General features: G+C 45.3%; 1 protein-coding gene across 2 annotated transcripts in view; it reads left to right on the top strand.

Moving 5' to 3' along the window:
• Nucleotides 1-10453: 10453 nt before the first annotated feature.
• Nucleotides 10454-16937, top strand: part of LOC119450623 (zinc finger protein 420) — a 46193-nt gene continuing 39709 nt past the window's right edge. Inside the window, exons 1-3 of one of the 2 annotated variants that reach the window (XM_037714124.2) lie at nt 10454-10629; nt 13586-13642; nt 16101-16377. In XM_037714124.2, coding sequence (XP_037570052.1) covers nt 13594-13642; nt 16101-16377 — 326 coding nt within the window. In that variant the 5' untranslated portion in view covers nt 10454-10629; nt 13586-13593. The remainder of the gene's footprint in view (nt 10630-13585; nt 13643-16100; nt 16378-16937) is intronic. The other variant, XM_049666065.1, reaches the window with a different exon arrangement.

Genomic DNA, 16937 nt, shown 5'->3' with positions numbered 1-16937 from the left:
CCAGCTACCAGAACCTTTTTTAATCGCGGGTGATTTTAACGCACATAACACGTTATGGGGTAGCAAAACAAATGACACCAGGGGACAAACACTTGAAGATTTTATCTTAACAAATGACGTATGCCTGTTAAACACTGGTGCTGCAACTTACTGTTCCCCAAGCACAGGAGCTATGAGCTGTCTTGACCTGGCGCTGTGCTCCCCATCTATATTTAACGACTTCCAATGGAGTGTTATCGAGAATCCTTACGGTAGTGACCATATGCCTTCTATTATTAAAAACACATCTCCTTTCCCCACCATACCATCGAGATCACCCCGTTGGAAACTTCATCTAGCAGACTGGCCTCTCTTCACCGAAAAAGCCAGTCTGGATGACATACCAGATGGATTAACTATAGATGAACTAAATGAAAAAATTACTGCCAGTATACTTACTGCAGCAGAACAGACAATCCCTCAATCCTCTGGCGTTCTAGGGAAAAAATTAAAGCCCTGGTGGACGAAGGGATGTACGGAAACTAAAAAGCTACAAAACAAAGCGTGGGGTATCTTTCGGCGATACCCAACACAAGATAACCTCCTATTTTTCAAAAAAGCAAAAGCGAAAGCCAGGTACACACGCAGGCAAGCCGAAAGACAGTCATGGAAAAATTATATATCATCCATAAATAGCTCGATAACATCCAAAAGAATGTGGGATCAACTTCGAAAGTTTAGAGGGAACTACACTCCCTACACGATCCCCATACTCTCACCCCCAGGCAAGCAAACAAACTTAGAAGATCAAGCAAACATATTAGGTCAGCATTTTTATGACATATCAAGCTCGGTAAACTTTTCTCCTAAATTTCAAAAATATAAGCAATCAGCAGAAAAACAAAGGCTTCCGACAACAGGAAGTTCCGAGATGTCGTATAACACCCCCTTAACACTCCAAGAACTCAACAGGGTACTTACTTCTGGCAAAAAGACAGCTCCCGGTCCGGACAGAGTACATTATACAATGCTCGCACATCTCTCCCCTAAAGCAGTGGATACCTTACTTCGCTTCTTCAATGTAATCTGGGAAACGGGAAAAATGCCGAATGAGTGGAAGAAAGCAATTATAATTCCTTTCTTGAAAGCTGGAAAGCATCCTACAACAGCAACCAGCTACAGGCCTATAGCACTCACGAGCTGTCTTGCAAAATCATATGAAACAATTATAAACATAAGATTGACATACGTCCTTGAAACAGAGAACCTGCTGGACAACCATCAGAGTGGGTACAAGAAAGGGTGCTCTACAACAGACCATCTAGTCCGGTTAGAACACGAGATACGTACTGCTTTTCTACACAAACAGTATTGTCTCACAGTCTTCTTCGACTTAGAAAAAGCGTACGACACAACATGGAGGTTTGGTATTTTGAGGGATTTAGCGGATTTAGGGATCCGCGGTAGAATGCTTAAATGTCTAGCTGATTTCATAGTCCGACCGAACCTTTCAAGTGCGTTTAGGAACGGTGCTGTCACGCATATTCATTCAGGAAAATGGTGTGCCGCAGGGATGTGTATTAAGCACAACACTGTTTGTCGTAAAAATGAACTCCGTAAATAATGTAATCCCACCCTCTGTAATGCACTCGTTATATGTGGATGATCTACAAATTGCGTGTCGTGCATCGAACATGGCAACCTGCGAACGGCAAACTCAAATCACATTAAATAAACTCACACAGTGGGCATCTGAAAACGGGTTTCGTTTCTCAACTGAAAAAACTATTAGTGTTGTCTTTTCACAAAAACGAGGCCTACAAACAGAACCCACCCTTAAGTTACAGGAAGCCGTCCTACCGGTAAAACAAGAACACAAGTTTCTGGGTATTCTGTTTGATAAAAAGTTGAACTTTCTGGCGCACATAAATAGTCCTAAAATTAAAGGGAATAATGCACTTAACATCCTCAAAGTCTTGTCCCGGAAGCGCTGGGGCTCTGACCGTAAATGCCTGCTACACATATACCGCTCTTTAGTACGCAGCATATTAGACTATGGTAGCATCATATATGGTTCAGCCAGACCAACTTACATCCGACGACTTGATCCAATTCATAACCTTGGACTACGACTGGCAAGTGGTGCTTACAGAACATCACCTGTCCAGAGTTTATACACTGAATGTAATGAGCCTCCTTTACAGCAGCGCAGGGCGCTACTAACATTTTCCTATATACTCAGAATCCAGTCATCACCACAACACATATGCTACAACATCGTCACACAGTGCAACTCACGCTTACACTACACAAATAAACCGAACATGATTAGACCACTTCTGCTGCGATATGAGGAATACTGTCGCGATTATGACATTCCTCATGAGGTCCTTCAGGTTGCTAAAAAGCCACAACGATTACCCCCGTGGTGCGAATTCATAGAGTTATGTGACTTGGCATTAACCCCTCTAAAGAAAAATGACACCCCACACGAACACATCATACAAGAATTCCGCGCTCTTCAGGACAAATATAAAAATTACACAGAATATTACACTGATGGCTCTAAAACAAAAGAACACGTTGGCGTGGGGGTCGTGACAAAAAATTGGGAAACAAGTATTAGACTACCACAGCACGCCTCTGTTTACACGGCCGAAGTCTACGCAATATGGACTGTAGTTAAAAAGATCATCGCCGACAAACACGAAAACACAGTCATATACACTGACTCCTTAAGTACACTGAAGGCTCTACATGTTAAATCTGAATGTGAGCCCCTGTTAGGGGATATTTTAACCCTGGTAAGATCAAACAAATATGGCAGATCAATCAGGTTTTGCTGGGTACCAAGCCATGTTGGAATACCGGGTAATGAAGAAGCTGATAGATGCGCGTCAATGGCAGCACACAAAGACATAACAAACACAACACTCCCATATAAAGATTGTATCCGCGCAATTCGGGAGGCCTTGAGGTCAAAATGGCAACACGAATGGGACCATTGTACAAACAACAAGCTACATCTCACTAAACCTGTACTTGGCGAATGGAAGTCATGTAGTCATCAGGAACGGTTCTTTGAAGTAGTTTTATGTCGACTACGGATTGGGCATACACACCTCACACACAATTTTTTGCTCACAAAAGAAGACCCACCAATATGCGAGAACTGCCAAGAACCGCTCACAGTGATACACATTTTACTAACATGTAAACATATCGAAACACAGAGACGAAACCTTTTGCAAAACTTATACAAGTTACACATACCGTTACACCCTGCCTTAGTTTTAGGAGATGATGCAATAGTGCCATTACCAGACCTTCTTAAATTTCTAGACGATACCGGCTATTTAAACAGGCTATAGACCAACACAGCCTTTGCTGTTTTTAAATTTTTACTCATAACACCTTGTGTTTGGCGCAGCATAGCCTTAGTCGCTTTTGCGCCACTAAACCCCAAATAACTAAACTAAATAAGCCCCTCTGCAGTGCCGTTCCTCAGTCGGTGCTGAGGACTTTTGGGGCACCATGTGGTAGCAGGATTTTCTCGACAAAGAATTACGCCCCTTCCTCCGCATTACCTTTGGGCAGGGCTTTCGTTTCGGCGTAGCGGTTGAGGTAGCAGTTGGCAACGACGATCCACTTATGTCCTGATGTTCACGTCGGAAAGGGCCCCAATAAGTCGATCCCGATCTGCTCGATCAGTCGCCAAATAGGTTGAATAGGCTGTAGCAATCCCTCTGGCATTCGTTGTGGCCTCTTGCGTCTCTGACAGTTTCGCCATGTTCTGACGCAATGGACGTCGTCGGCGTTCAAGCGCACCCAGCAATACTTCTCCTAAAACCTCGCAAGCGTACGGGAGAAACCGAGGTGCCCTGTGTTTTGATCATCAGTGAAGGGTGTGCAGAACCTCTGGCCACAGTGCTGAATGAAAATAGTTGTCACGGACTGGCGAGAAGTTCTTCTTTACGAGAACGTCGTTCTGTAACGAAAACGAAGACAATCCATACCCACATACCTTAGGAACAAAGCCTGCTTTGCATTCCAAGTAATCGATCAGGCGTTTTTTATTTCTTTTTTTAATTCAGAGACCACCCCCTATCAAGAAAATGGGGGTAAGCGAAGCTTGTGGCAAGACGACGCTGTCGCAGGCATTCCGCTTCGTTTGCTTTAAAGTCAGGGTCGGCGCCTCTTCGCTCACATTTCACCTTAACATCGCGGCCCCGCAACTCGGGGACCGCGGTTCGTCGCTGCCGTTTCGCCTAGGCTTCGGAAGCCCTCACGCTAGAATCGGCACGTCAACGATGAGCCCTTTCCCGAGCGAGTTCGCGGCGCCGTTGCTCAAACATAGCCGGTTCCTCGGCGGAACGCACCACGCACGGCCTTCACGTCCGGACGCCGAAACTGATCTGAGGCGAGGGAAGCAAGGGAAGCCCGGCGGAGCGCGCCAACGCCCTTTCCTTTCGGTTCATTCCCCGCAACACACCTAACGACCCTGACGTTATCCGGCGCCGTCGCAGCTTTCCCCACACCTGCTCTTCCTTTTAGATGCGAAGCAGCTTATGGCGGGGGCTTTGTCCGTCCCTTCCGCGGCGCCCCATACCCCCACAGCGCATGCACGTCCCCTCCGCCTCTCTCCTCTAGAAATCCGGAGCGGCGCGCTCGACAGGTGGTGCGACAGCGGCATACTCCGCTGGGGGCGCCACGGTAGTTCCGCGGTATGAAAATGACGGAGCGCGCCCGCCTCATTCTCTCTCCTGTGCAGCGCCGCGATGAGCGCTCGGGCCGCTGCAGCCAAACCATCTCCCGCTCGAGCTAACCATCTCCCCGCTGCTTCGCATCCACACATGGTTCCCATTAGCGGGAGATGGAGTAATTTTTTCCTTCCTTTCTTTCTTTCCTTCTTTATTTCTTTCTTTCTTTTCCCTGGATCATACCCGCATATCCAATGTGGGTTTGCACTACACGTGATTTTATTATGGTTAATCGTGACGTAACTCACGAGCATGTGATGTTATTGATGCCATGACCTATCAGTCATGTTAGTCATACATTTGTACCCTTCCATGCCAGTTTTGGTATATACCAAGGGAACGAGACGCGAGTTTTCGACTGGTAGGATTTTAGCGTTACACCACCACCAGTCTCTGCAGAATTGCGAAGACGGCTGAACATATGTGTCCGAGTTTTTGCACATCGGAACACAAAAGTAGCGCGTCCATCTGAACGTGCATGTGGTCTCATAGGGAGCTTGCCTAGCTTTTCGCATGTTCTTCCGGCCCGGGTGAGTGCCAAGTCACACAACCGTGCATGGTCTGCACAAGGCAACCCCGTCGAGTGACTGGATAGAAATGTAAGTGCCGTCAGTGGCTCCAACAACGCCAAGGAAACCACTCAGGGCCGAGACGACCGCCTGCGCAGCTGAAACCTTATTCGGCTGGTACCACCTGTGCAGGACGAACAGGTGTGCAAACAGCAGCATCAGACATACATCGATCACATTGTAACGTGAGCGGTGTGTGCGTCTTCAAGTGAGAACTCGGACAGTAGTACCCTAGTTCCATCGGCCAATTAACAGTGCTCTAGCTAACCACGCATTCGAACATACTCTGCAGTGTATTTTGTTACTCTTGTAAGTGTCAGTGCACTGCAATATATCTGGACGTACTTAGATGAAAAAATAAAACGAGAAAGAACAGTAAAACAAAGCGAAAAACAAACCGCCGGTAGTACCTCCCTAGTATGCCCATCAGAGAACAGCTTTCTTTTACGCGTGAGCGTGAATGCCCTGTTGCTACTAAGTGGTTCGTTTGAGAAAGGAAAGTTTGGCGCTATCTTCTGCAGCCCTTGAGTGAGCACGGCTCAGCGCCAGCCCTCTTGCTTCCCAAAACGGCAATGCGCATTTTTTGGGTGCTTCCGACGAGGCAGCCCCTTCACCAGCGCCCGCCAGGACGGCGACGGGGCCCAACGCCGACTTCCACCGTGCAAACAGATACACTCTCTACGAAGCAACAACCTCTGCACTCCGTGGAAGCGGTGATGACCATAATGACCCTGACAAGCTGGCCGTCACGGAGAGCAATGAGCGAGTATTGACGATTTCCGTGGAAACAACGTGTGGGCCCCTGTTTTCAGATTGCCTCGCCATTGCTTCGTAGGCGCGTTCGAAGGTTGGACAGAGTCCAGCAAAGTGGTGCGACCATGGGTGGAGTGCGACCCTCTGATTGGCCGCAACAAGGTCATCGAATTCCCTTGTGTAGGGAACTAAATTACTGAATTAAAGTCGCAGTTTCGCCCGAAAGGCGAAGCATCAAATGCGATAGCAAATTAGTAGAGGATACTAGTTTTATCGGCTGTGTGAGCTTGGACTCATTCGCTAACTGAATTAACAAGCATGGTATCAGCGCGCACAAGCAAACATGAATAGATCACACTCGATGACCGCAGACAACCACTGTCAAAACGCTGGCGTGAGCAAGCGTGTTTGCAGCGACCGAAGGTTCCTGCTGCCTGTCGCTTCAACGGAAACTGAGCGGCGAAAGCACAGCGCATAAAAAGGTAAGAGCCGTATGGAGATCGCTTTCAGGATACGGTGCGCGCGACAGACCTCAGCCGCGCAAAGTACAAGTATGCAGTTGCTGGCGGAGTAGAAGCCGCGCCCCCTCCCTCCCGCGCTGCCTTCCCGCTTTCCTCCTTTCGCGTGGGAGATTGAGTCGCCAGTTCCCTTGCGCCCGGTCGCAAGATACGCATTTGGTGCCACAGCTAGGCGTCGCCTCCCCTCCCTCCCATCCCCCCACGGCCTTTCGCACGACGGATGACGTCGCATTTGCTCTCCGCCGTGCGTTCGCTCTCCGTGAAAGCGCGCGTCCGGCCCTCGCACGCTTTTACTCGCACATACAGCGTACGACGCGCGGCGACGATTTTATCGCCGTTGGATCGACTTTATACGGAGCATCACGGCGACGGCAGAAATGCGCTTGGAGTGTCCATATAATTGCTATCGCAATAAAACGGCTGTTTTAGAAGAGTGTGTGCTGACATGTGTACGCTCAGACATGTAGTGAGCTCAGACGTTTAAAGCACTCCGACATGGAGTGTGCTCACATATCTAAAGCCAGTTGTGTAAATATGTAAGACAAACCCGTTTCTTGTTTACTTCAACCTCCCGACCTCATCTCCTCACCAACAGGCAACTATCAGCGATAGATACGAACGACGGCTTTGGTCCGCTTCGCCAGCTTCTTGCGAAGCCCGGTAAAGCGCAGGCCAGTTGCCATGTTTTATACGCCCCGGCGGCTGAGGCAAGCGACTCGTTTGGGAGGTGCAGTTGATCGTATATATTCAAACGACGCGAACGGCGTTAAACGACAAATCAGCACCGCCAGATAATAGCGTTTGCATCTGGATATGAGAGTGTGATTGAAGTCGCGTGCGAGATTCACGGCCAGTGCCACAGTGCGTAAAATCCAAACTATTTGAGATATTTTTGTGTGCTAACTTAAAAGGTGATGAACCACAAAACATGAAAGAATTTCAAGCAGAACATACGGCCCCCATGCGAAGCAACCTGAAGTTCACCATGCAATCATCCCCTGCGTAGAAGAATACATGTATTGGCCGAGTGTACTCATAACTTCACTCAAGTTTAAAAAAGAAACTGCACAACTTGCGCGATATTGAAAAACGGCGTGCTCTATAGTTTGTCGCCCCAAGTTAGCGTTTTCTGAAATGCGATTAGTCATCTAATCAGCTAAGTTTAATTATACATAACTGCTTAGTATTCGTTTTAATGGGATCCTAAACCACCCCTGAAGCTTGGTGGGAAAAAAAAAAAAACAGTCCGCGGATAGCCTATACGCTGCTGTGGACATCACAGCCAAATTTTGCAGTCGTACGCGACGCGTGGAGTTCGCAAGCTAAGCGCGAAGTAACCTTTTTCTAAAACGTTCTCTTCTCAACAGAAGCCTGCCCCTCACTCTTTTCTGGGCGCTTTATCTCGTACTATAGCAGATTCACATATGTAGCTGCTATGGGCCAATAGCTGACATCACTCAAGAAGGGTGTTAGAATCAGTGCGCTCCTTCCAACTGTTACTGTGTATATTTAGTGCGAGTGAAACAGTTTAATAAACAGGCTGAAGTAAGCGAAAATGTGCTTCCGAATTCCGATAATAATTACGATACTTCCGGAAGAAGCCGGCTATCATCTGCTCACGCTCGGCAGCGGCCGCCCGCAGAATGAAATTTTCTTCTTACTCTATAACAGTCAGTTAGGAGTAGATAAAACATTATATATTCTACACCGCTGCACGCGCTAGCTCTTATCACAACAAAAAGGTTACAGATTTTTCCTGCAGGACCAACGCATTGAAAAATTCCTTTTTCCAGCGCACGATTTCCGAATGGAACGCATTACCCCCCACAACTGTTGACTGTCCAACGGTTTCATCCTTTCTTTCTGCACTTTCTGAATAAACCATAGCGTTCATCACTCGTCTCTACCCGTCAAATCATGATTATGAAAAGATTTCTCTTGTGCTGTTTGTTATGCAGATTCTTGTTCCGTGTCTGCTATCTTGTTTGATCTTATTTTCATACTTGTGTTTCGTTCCAGATGCCAACTCCTGCCTAAGGCCTGGTAACAAGGCTGGCACTACTTGTAAAATAAATAAATAAATAAATAAATAGGAACTAAACTTCGGCCACCCTGCTTATCGGTGTCCTAGTCATCGGGTCTCGCTCATTTCGACTAGATTTGAACACTCAACTAGCCTCGAACCACTCGAAACTTAAGGTCACATCACATTCATGCTTTGCCAGAGCGCCACGGTGACGCTCAGCAGGCGGAGCGTTGTGGCGGAGCGACTCGGATGTGGAGCGCCTTGCAATCCGACTCGGAGAATTCAATCGACCACTCGAATTCACCCTTAAAGCTTTGTAACAAGAAAAATGGCATCGTCGTTGGATGAAACATACGACGGTAGCTTTCCGCAAAGAAACTGCCGAAAAAGTGAGCAATCAGTGGGAATTATTATTCAGACTCTGAAGAAGGCTAAACCTGGTGTCGAATACAATAGTGATGTTACGGACCAAGAGAAGCATAAAAAGAAGTAAACACATACGTGCTATGAACACTGTGGAATGGCACCCCTTGTGATATTAATTGGGTTTGATGTGTGCATTAGAGCCTTTCTACATGATTAAATGCGATTCTGCTTGACAGTCGATTTCGTCACAACTCTCACAGGCCGCAGAAATTGTGTTTGGGACGTTCTCTTTTTGTTTACTTTATCGGCGCTGAAAATGTCAAAATCAATAAGTGTAGTGAGGCCAACTTTTTCTAGCATTAAACAAGTTTTTATGGGTGTTCTGCAAATAAATATATTGTTCTGAGTGTATTTCGGGCATTTATTTAATGTGCTGATTCAATCAAGCACTTCAAAAAAAAAAAGGGGGGGGGGGGCATATTGTAGACGATTTTTTCAACAATAACTTCGGAGGTAAAGGGTTAAAAGTTATGTGAAGTGAAAGCAAATAAGTCTAACCGCAACACAGAACATAAGTTAACTTGCTTCATTGACGACTTCAGGTACTACAACAATACATTTTATGGTTTCATACCTGACCTACAAAAGTGGACAAAATGCATGCGTCTTTGGTATAACACAGCACTCATAAAGCACAAATATACAAATGAAAATTAACTGGTAACCTAAAGAAACCAAGGTGAACGAGCAGGTGGCTTCATGCTCAGGTGGCTCATCAAACCCTATGCTGTGCCAAGAATCTTAGTTGAACGAGGGTGGTGGCCGTCATATGTGCAGTGTCTCGGGGTAATTCACGCAGCAGTACAATACCTGCTGTCCTGTTTTTTGCTAATGCCACATCAACTGATTAATCACGGTTGTCATTTATCGAAAAATTGGAGAGTTAGAATTGCCCCCCATAATGCACTCTTCGTAATAAAATCTCCTCCAGCGCTTGTCAAATAGATGCCGTAGTGCTACAGTTGAGCTGCCGAGGGGAAGCCCCCCCCCCCCCCCCCCCTCTCTAACTTTGAGCACTGAAAAGGACAACTCATGCACACAAACTTGCTATCCAAGTGAACAAACAGCAAAAATGCCACATCTGTGCGGAATTTCATCGCGCGACCCATGCAGACACGCCACCGCAAGTATAGCAGACGACAACTAGGCGTGACGTCATGCAATCCGCTATTGGCCCCGCTTGGAGCCAACAGTAGCCAACGTAACGTGGCCGCACATAAAACCACAAAAACTCTGTAGAGACACAAGACTAAGATTCTTCTATAATTATAAGATACGCTATGCAAAGCAACATATTGTGAAATGATTAGACAAATGCATTGCAACTTACCTTGCGGCATCTCAAAGTCTAAAAACGGAACCGAAACTTTTTTTGTTTCGCGGGTATTTTTACTTACCTGTTTTTCTTGAGGCGGGCCAAGGGGGCATTTTTCCCAGGTAAGTGCTGTGAGGTATTGTTAACGTGCTGTGTTGGTGTGCGCTTTGTTGCTGCTCGCTTCCGCCTCCGTTCTGCGAGCTTGTTCGTTTCGTACAAGGGGTATTGGAAGACGAAGAGGATGGAGATGCAATCGACCACTTGCCCGTCACTACTACGCGAGGTGAGTTAGCGTTCCATTCTTCTGAAAGCACTCGCGACGAAGCGAGCGTTGCCGAAAATTCGGCAACAACGCGATGCCACATGTCACTCATGACGTGAACTTCGTCCGCTGCTCGGTTTGAAACGGTCCGGTGCATGTATCTGCCCGTTTCATTGGTTGTGATATTGCCACGGGGTTGAACTTTACATTTGCAGTTCTTGTTTTGCCTTATTTTCCGGGTTCTCTCATTGGCATCGGCGCAACCACTGCGCCGGCGTTGCCTGTAGCGAGCTCGCCGTAAAAGTTGTGTTGCGTTGAATAGTTGATGCTTGCTCTTTCTCTGAAGTGGCTTGCAATTTGGTATAACTCTTTCACGCGGGCACCTCATTAAGAACACTGCTGTGTTATCCTAGTTGTTGCGAAGGCTGTTTTGAAAACACTGCATGAAATTCCAGAACTGTAAGTTCCGTTCTTGAATACGTGCAGAAGCAACCTGCCGTTGAGACGTTCAACATCTGTCAGCGCAACTACTAGACAATGACGTAAAACGAGATCGTCTTTTCGTTTTCGTCTTTGTCTAGTTGCTGCGCTGACAGATCATGAACGCATTCCAACTCGCACAGTTCTCGCTAGCTGAGACATTTTTTGCCGTGCATTGTGCTTGTACCTGTGTATGAAACGCGCTGAGTTCGTGCAAGACCTCTGCTTAGATGAGAAAATTAAGTAAGAAAGATCATTTGAACCTTTTACGAAATGGTCAGAGAGAGAACTGACAAAGTTGTGCTTTACTTGTCATTGTTTCGTCGCCAATCATTTTTCGTACTCCAGCTGTCAGTGTAGGACACTTTAATTTAGGAGGAGGCATCTAATCTGTACCAAATACACGTCTGACGACATTGTGTTGGCCACTGTTTTCTCCAGAGAACAGATGCGTGGAAAATACTTCTTGAAAACAGTTTTCCTTAAGTGTGATGCACTTGTATGCATGAGTTTGAACAGCTTTCAGCCTTACTTCTCCCTTATGGTCAGTTCACTGTAATCATAGGCGCATCAAGCGATTTTGTCGGTTTACCACGCCTCTGCACAGCTTTGATGCAGCATGAGGATGCAGCATGAATGAAGGTGCACAAACCTTTTCCCCAAAAGTTCCCTGTGCCTCCGGTGTGAGAGTACTGAGCAGTTCTTTTGTGAATTAAACAAATTCCACGTCTCATGGTCAGCATCGCGAAATACTGGATTAGATTAATATCTGAGCCAAGTGATCATGGTAGACCCATATCACGACAGTAAAGTTCCATTGGACATACTTTTCAAAGTCGGTCAAAATTGAGAACTGCATGATTAATGGGACTCGCCACTACTGACAGGAACTATCGTGTAGGAAGGGTAATAAGCTGATAAAGTAACTTGAAGCCAAATGTGACTCAAATAGCAATTAAAGGAAAAGCAATAGTCGTAATGTTTGTGTGTAAACAGACACCACTGCGATTTAGACCTCAAATGAAACTGCCAGGACTGCCTAGATAAAGCTGGAATCTTTGTCTTTTTCTACCATAATTGGTTGGTTGAACTAGGGGAACATGAAAGAAGTAAGAGAAGTGACAGATAGGTGACATGTGTATGCAACATACCGTAAAAACCGTACTATAGGTCGACCCCCCAACTAACCAATTCTAAAAATGAAAAAAATCTTTTTCAATGGCAAAAGTACCGAAAGACACCCTTACCTTTAAACAAATGCTACTCAGCCGGTTGCACAATGGTGACAGTATTTATTTAAATGCTTCTCCGTGCCGTGATGATAAGGTACTGACAAACACGCGGTTTGATGGTCGCACGATACGAAGCCCACGGCAACGTTGCCGTCGGCTTCCGCTCATTTTGAAACAAAATGTGAAAAGGCAGCCTGAATGCGATGGCAAAGGCGGCTGTTTAATTCATCTGCCCATTGTTGCAAGACTTCCGTAGTTTTTCTGCCAATGTCCGGTATATAAGACGAGGGTCGACTTTTCGCAATGGTTTTTTGAAAAAAAGTTCGACCTATATTTCGGTTTTTACGGTAGTAGCCTTTCATCGACAGGACGAACACCACATTTGGATAGATGTAGTAGTTTGTCTTGGTCACCATTTCTGTCTGTTGTCTTAACAGTGTGGTTGTCTTCAAGCAAACAATGCAATGATGGTTAATGTGTCCTGCACATCCTGTTCACTGCTTCTTTAAAGGGACACTAAAGAGAAACACTAAATAAGTTTACACTAATAGAGTATTCTTTGGAAACTCTGCTTTCATTATTTCACAATGATTTGTTGAATACCAGACGAAAAATTAAAGGTTAAAATTAATTTTTTTTTTTTGCGAAATACCACAGGGCCTGTATGTCAGTGTGATGTCATAGATTTCAAAGTATTTATTTGTATTTCGGCTACGTTGGCTCAGTAAAAGTTCTCAAAAATCGCCATTCTTCAATCTTTGGCTCCTCTAGAACACAGTGTAGTCCATTTTTGCTGATGCAAAATCAACTAGGCCCTAGCAGATGCCATCAAAATCTGCGACCTCACAGCTAGCTGGTGCAGGAAATTCTAGGAGGCATCGCGGCTCGTCCTTTCTTGTTGTGCCTTTTCCGGCTTACTGAGCCTCTCCTCCTGGTAGTAGTGGTCTCTTTGTTATTGTAGAAGACCCGCCGTGGTTGCTCAGTGGCTGTGGTGTTGGGCTGCTGAGCACGAGGCCGCGGGATCGAATCCCGGCCACGGCGGCCGCATTTCGATGGGGGCGAAATGCGAAAACATCCGTGTACTTAGATTTAGGTGCACGTTAAAGAACCCCAGGTGGACCGAATTTCCGGAGGCCCCCACTACAGCGTGCCTCATAATCAGATCATGGTTTTGGCACGTAAAGCCCCATAATTAAATTATTTTTTTGTTATTGTAGAAGGGTAATTTACTAATACATGTGAAATCATTTTTCTTTTCTCTTTAGGGTCCCTCATGCCATCCTTGAAGGGTTCCCACAAGGGCATCACGGAAAGCGAAAAAAGTTAGAAAGAAAGCAATTGGCAGGGCATTGCTATCGGCTGCTGCCCCAGCTTAGATGAAGGGTGTTTAGGGTCGATGGGGAAAGGGTGAACGCATCACTCTTTGTATCTCTGTCATTATTAGATCCTATTAAAACATTTCTTTGGCGATATATTCGTTGAAAAGTATCGCACTCACTCCAGTGTGCTCTGAGATCTGAAGAAAAGGTCTTGGCAGAGCCCCCTTATTAATCAGCCTGCTATCCATTAAAACGGATAGCCCAGTGTAAGACAGGTTTATAAGGCACTTGTGCCATGCATGTGAAGTGGGCAAGCAACAACGTGTAGCTGATCAGAGTGCAGATATGACAGTCTGAAATTTGTTCGGCATTTAGTGGTTCACTGCCTGTCACATGGGACTTTTGCCGTTCAAAGGGAAAAGACAATGCCATCGGCAAACCTGCAGTTTTCAGTAGCATACCTGCTACCATTTTCAATTTTTTAATGAAATGCTTGAGTTTTAGGGATTGATTACAATTGTTGTATGGATTCTAAATATTCTGTCTTTTTTTTTCTACTTTAAGGCAAAACAAATTCTGAAAAAGATAAATACAGTTGTTGACTGATTTTTCGGACTTAAACACAGTAGCAACAGGAACTTAGTAACAAAACTATAATGGTAGCAAAATTTTTGCCTGCTGTTATATATGAATACTTTAGGAATAAACATAGTAACCATTTCTGTTTGTACGTGCCAAAGGTTATACTTGGTGTAACTATAGAGCAGACTGCATGCTCATGTGTCCCTACAGAGTTCCTGTTTATGCTCTATATAATTTTCTTGTATTTCCTCCCCCATCGCTCAATGCTCCAATTGGAGGCTGTGATGTACTTATACATAAATAAGTAATACATCACTATTGTCCTCCTTAGATGTATTCTCAGATGCAATTTACAAAATTGTTGAACCTCATTTCATCGTTGAGTTAGTTGTAAACTTGATAGTTTTGTTTCCTGAAAACTTGCGATTCTCAGCAGTTTTTATCAAAATAAATTTTTTTAAAGCCGCCGCCAGTGGCACCACGCAACGCTGCCGAATTTGGACACCGAAGCTGGTTCTGTAAACGTTCAGATCCACAGTCCATGCATTGGAATCGTACACTACAACTAGCCACGAGCAGCTCATAATCAGTAACAGCCTGTCAATGTCAACTGGACAATAAAGGCCTCTCCCAGTGTTCCTCGATTACTCCGGTCTAGCTGACTCTATCCTATGCCTGCGAATTACCTAATCTCATCAAATCCCGCAATTCTCCACTACCCCATGACTGCATCTTCTCTTCCCACGGTACCAATTGTGTTACACTGATGTACTGGTGGCATATTCATTACTCAGAATAGAGATTTGGTCAAGTTGGTTGAAGTTCATGACGTAAATGCAGCACAAAGCACTGAAGTACAGGGCAAAAATAGATGTGGCTAGAGGAAAGTACAAACAAAGGCACTTACTGCCAGCTGAATTTTATTGGCCAGACGATGTATACATAGGAACATAGAAGGTGAGAGGGTTATGAAGCACAATATCGGAGACGTGTGGCAATTATTCTCCTATCTCACACACACATTACGTTGCTTTATGCTGTATTTGCTTCACGATCTATGAAGTACCCGATCTTCACTACATTTAATCTCAACTAAATTACCATGTGTCCATGTTTGCGCTTTAAGGAGGCAGATGGGTTTTATGAGGCTGGCAATCGCAAAAAAGTGACCTTTCAAAAGTGACATTTTCGAAATATGTACAACTGTTTGCGCTAATCTGTCAAGTTCTTTGCTGCATGAGCAATATTATTGTAAAGATCAATTTATAGCACACCTCTGAAGTGAATCGCAGCCAATTTCAATTTTCTCAATTTTTTGTTTTACCTTCCTTGCAATCTGCTAGCCTTGACATTTCGGCATCCAGAGCAGGTAGATTCTCCTTCTTTCTTTTTTTGCTGTAGAAATCTTTATGCATGATAAGTGGTATAATGCAAACAGACTTTTAAATGCTGGCTTCAAGATGTAATTATTTTACTCTATTTCTTGCCACTTTGTTCCCATGTTGCAAAAACTGAAGTTTAACCTAAGTATTATAGGTGCACTTTTATTGACCAGAAATGCTTGCATCATTGCATTCTCCACCTCTTGGTCTTTTGACCTGTGCACTGAAATGAAATTTTTCTCGCTATAGAAGCCTGAAGCAATGGTATGCGAGGAAATAATTGGCCTACCCAAAAAAAAGTAATATTTGAAATCTTCATGAATGACTGAAGCATGCATAACTTCTTCAAAATGAAAAGTTCACATAAAAACGAGGCGGCCCACATAACTTGTACCGCCGATTTCATCATCTGCGTCACCAGCAATTCTCGGTGCAACACTTCAAGCGCTACCTCAGTGTCAAATGTTGTCGTTACATACAGCAATTCTCCTTCACAGGTCTGCTCATGGAGAAACTGCAGCAGCAACAGGGCAATGACCCTCCTGGCAGTGGTGAGGAAGAGCACCCCTGTCCCTGCTGCGAGCGGGTCTTCCCGACAGCCGAGCGGCTGGCAGTGCACGTCAAGGTGCACCGGGGCGGACCCAAGCGACCGCTTAAGTGCAAGGAATGTTGCCGCACGTTCCCTCGCATCGACAAGCTGCGTGCCCACCAGGTGGTCCACCGGGTTGGCAAGCCCTATCAGTGTGAACTCTGCGGCAAAGCATTCACATTCAAGTGAGCTGCACTTCCCCTTGCCACCCTTCACACCTTCCACCCTTATACAGCAGCTACGACGAGCCGTATGCGCGTCATAGCCGCTTCCAACACTCACTAAAACTTACCTGTCTCTCACAAGTGGAAGCAGAGGTGATTAAAATCGGTCCAGTGGTTATCTCGGAAAAGCATTTCTGCGTTTTACATTTACGTGTATTTGAATAGGCGGCATCGGTGTCGGGCCGGAGCTAAAGCTTCCTCTTAACAAGATTTTACGGTATATGCTCGTGGGCAGATGGTCAGAAATGTGAAGGACAGAGATGTCTGTATACAGTGTTGACTAAAGTGGCTCCAGGTTGTTGATTATTTATAAATAGAACTTCTTTGGAAAGGTGGTTCTAGTCAACACATGAACGAGGCAGAAAGGACTGAAAGAAACAATTAAGTTTGACATGGGTTCAAGACCCACATAATAATGGTGGTCAAATTGAAATGTTGCACTGGAGTTGAGAAATGAGTTTATTGGCAGGGTCAAATGATGGTAGACAGTTTTCGTGATGTAACTTTGATGTAACAAACTT

Source organism: Dermacentor silvarum, chromosome 4 (genome assembly GCF_013339745.2).
Source record: "Dermacentor silvarum isolate Dsil-2018 chromosome 4, BIME_Dsil_1.4, whole genome shotgun sequence".
NCBI lineage: Eukaryota > Metazoa > Arthropoda > Arachnida > Ixodida > Ixodidae > Dermacentor > Dermacentor silvarum.
The sequence above is the reverse complement of the archived record's forward strand: the minus strand, read 5'-3'. Positions and strand labels throughout refer to the sequence as shown.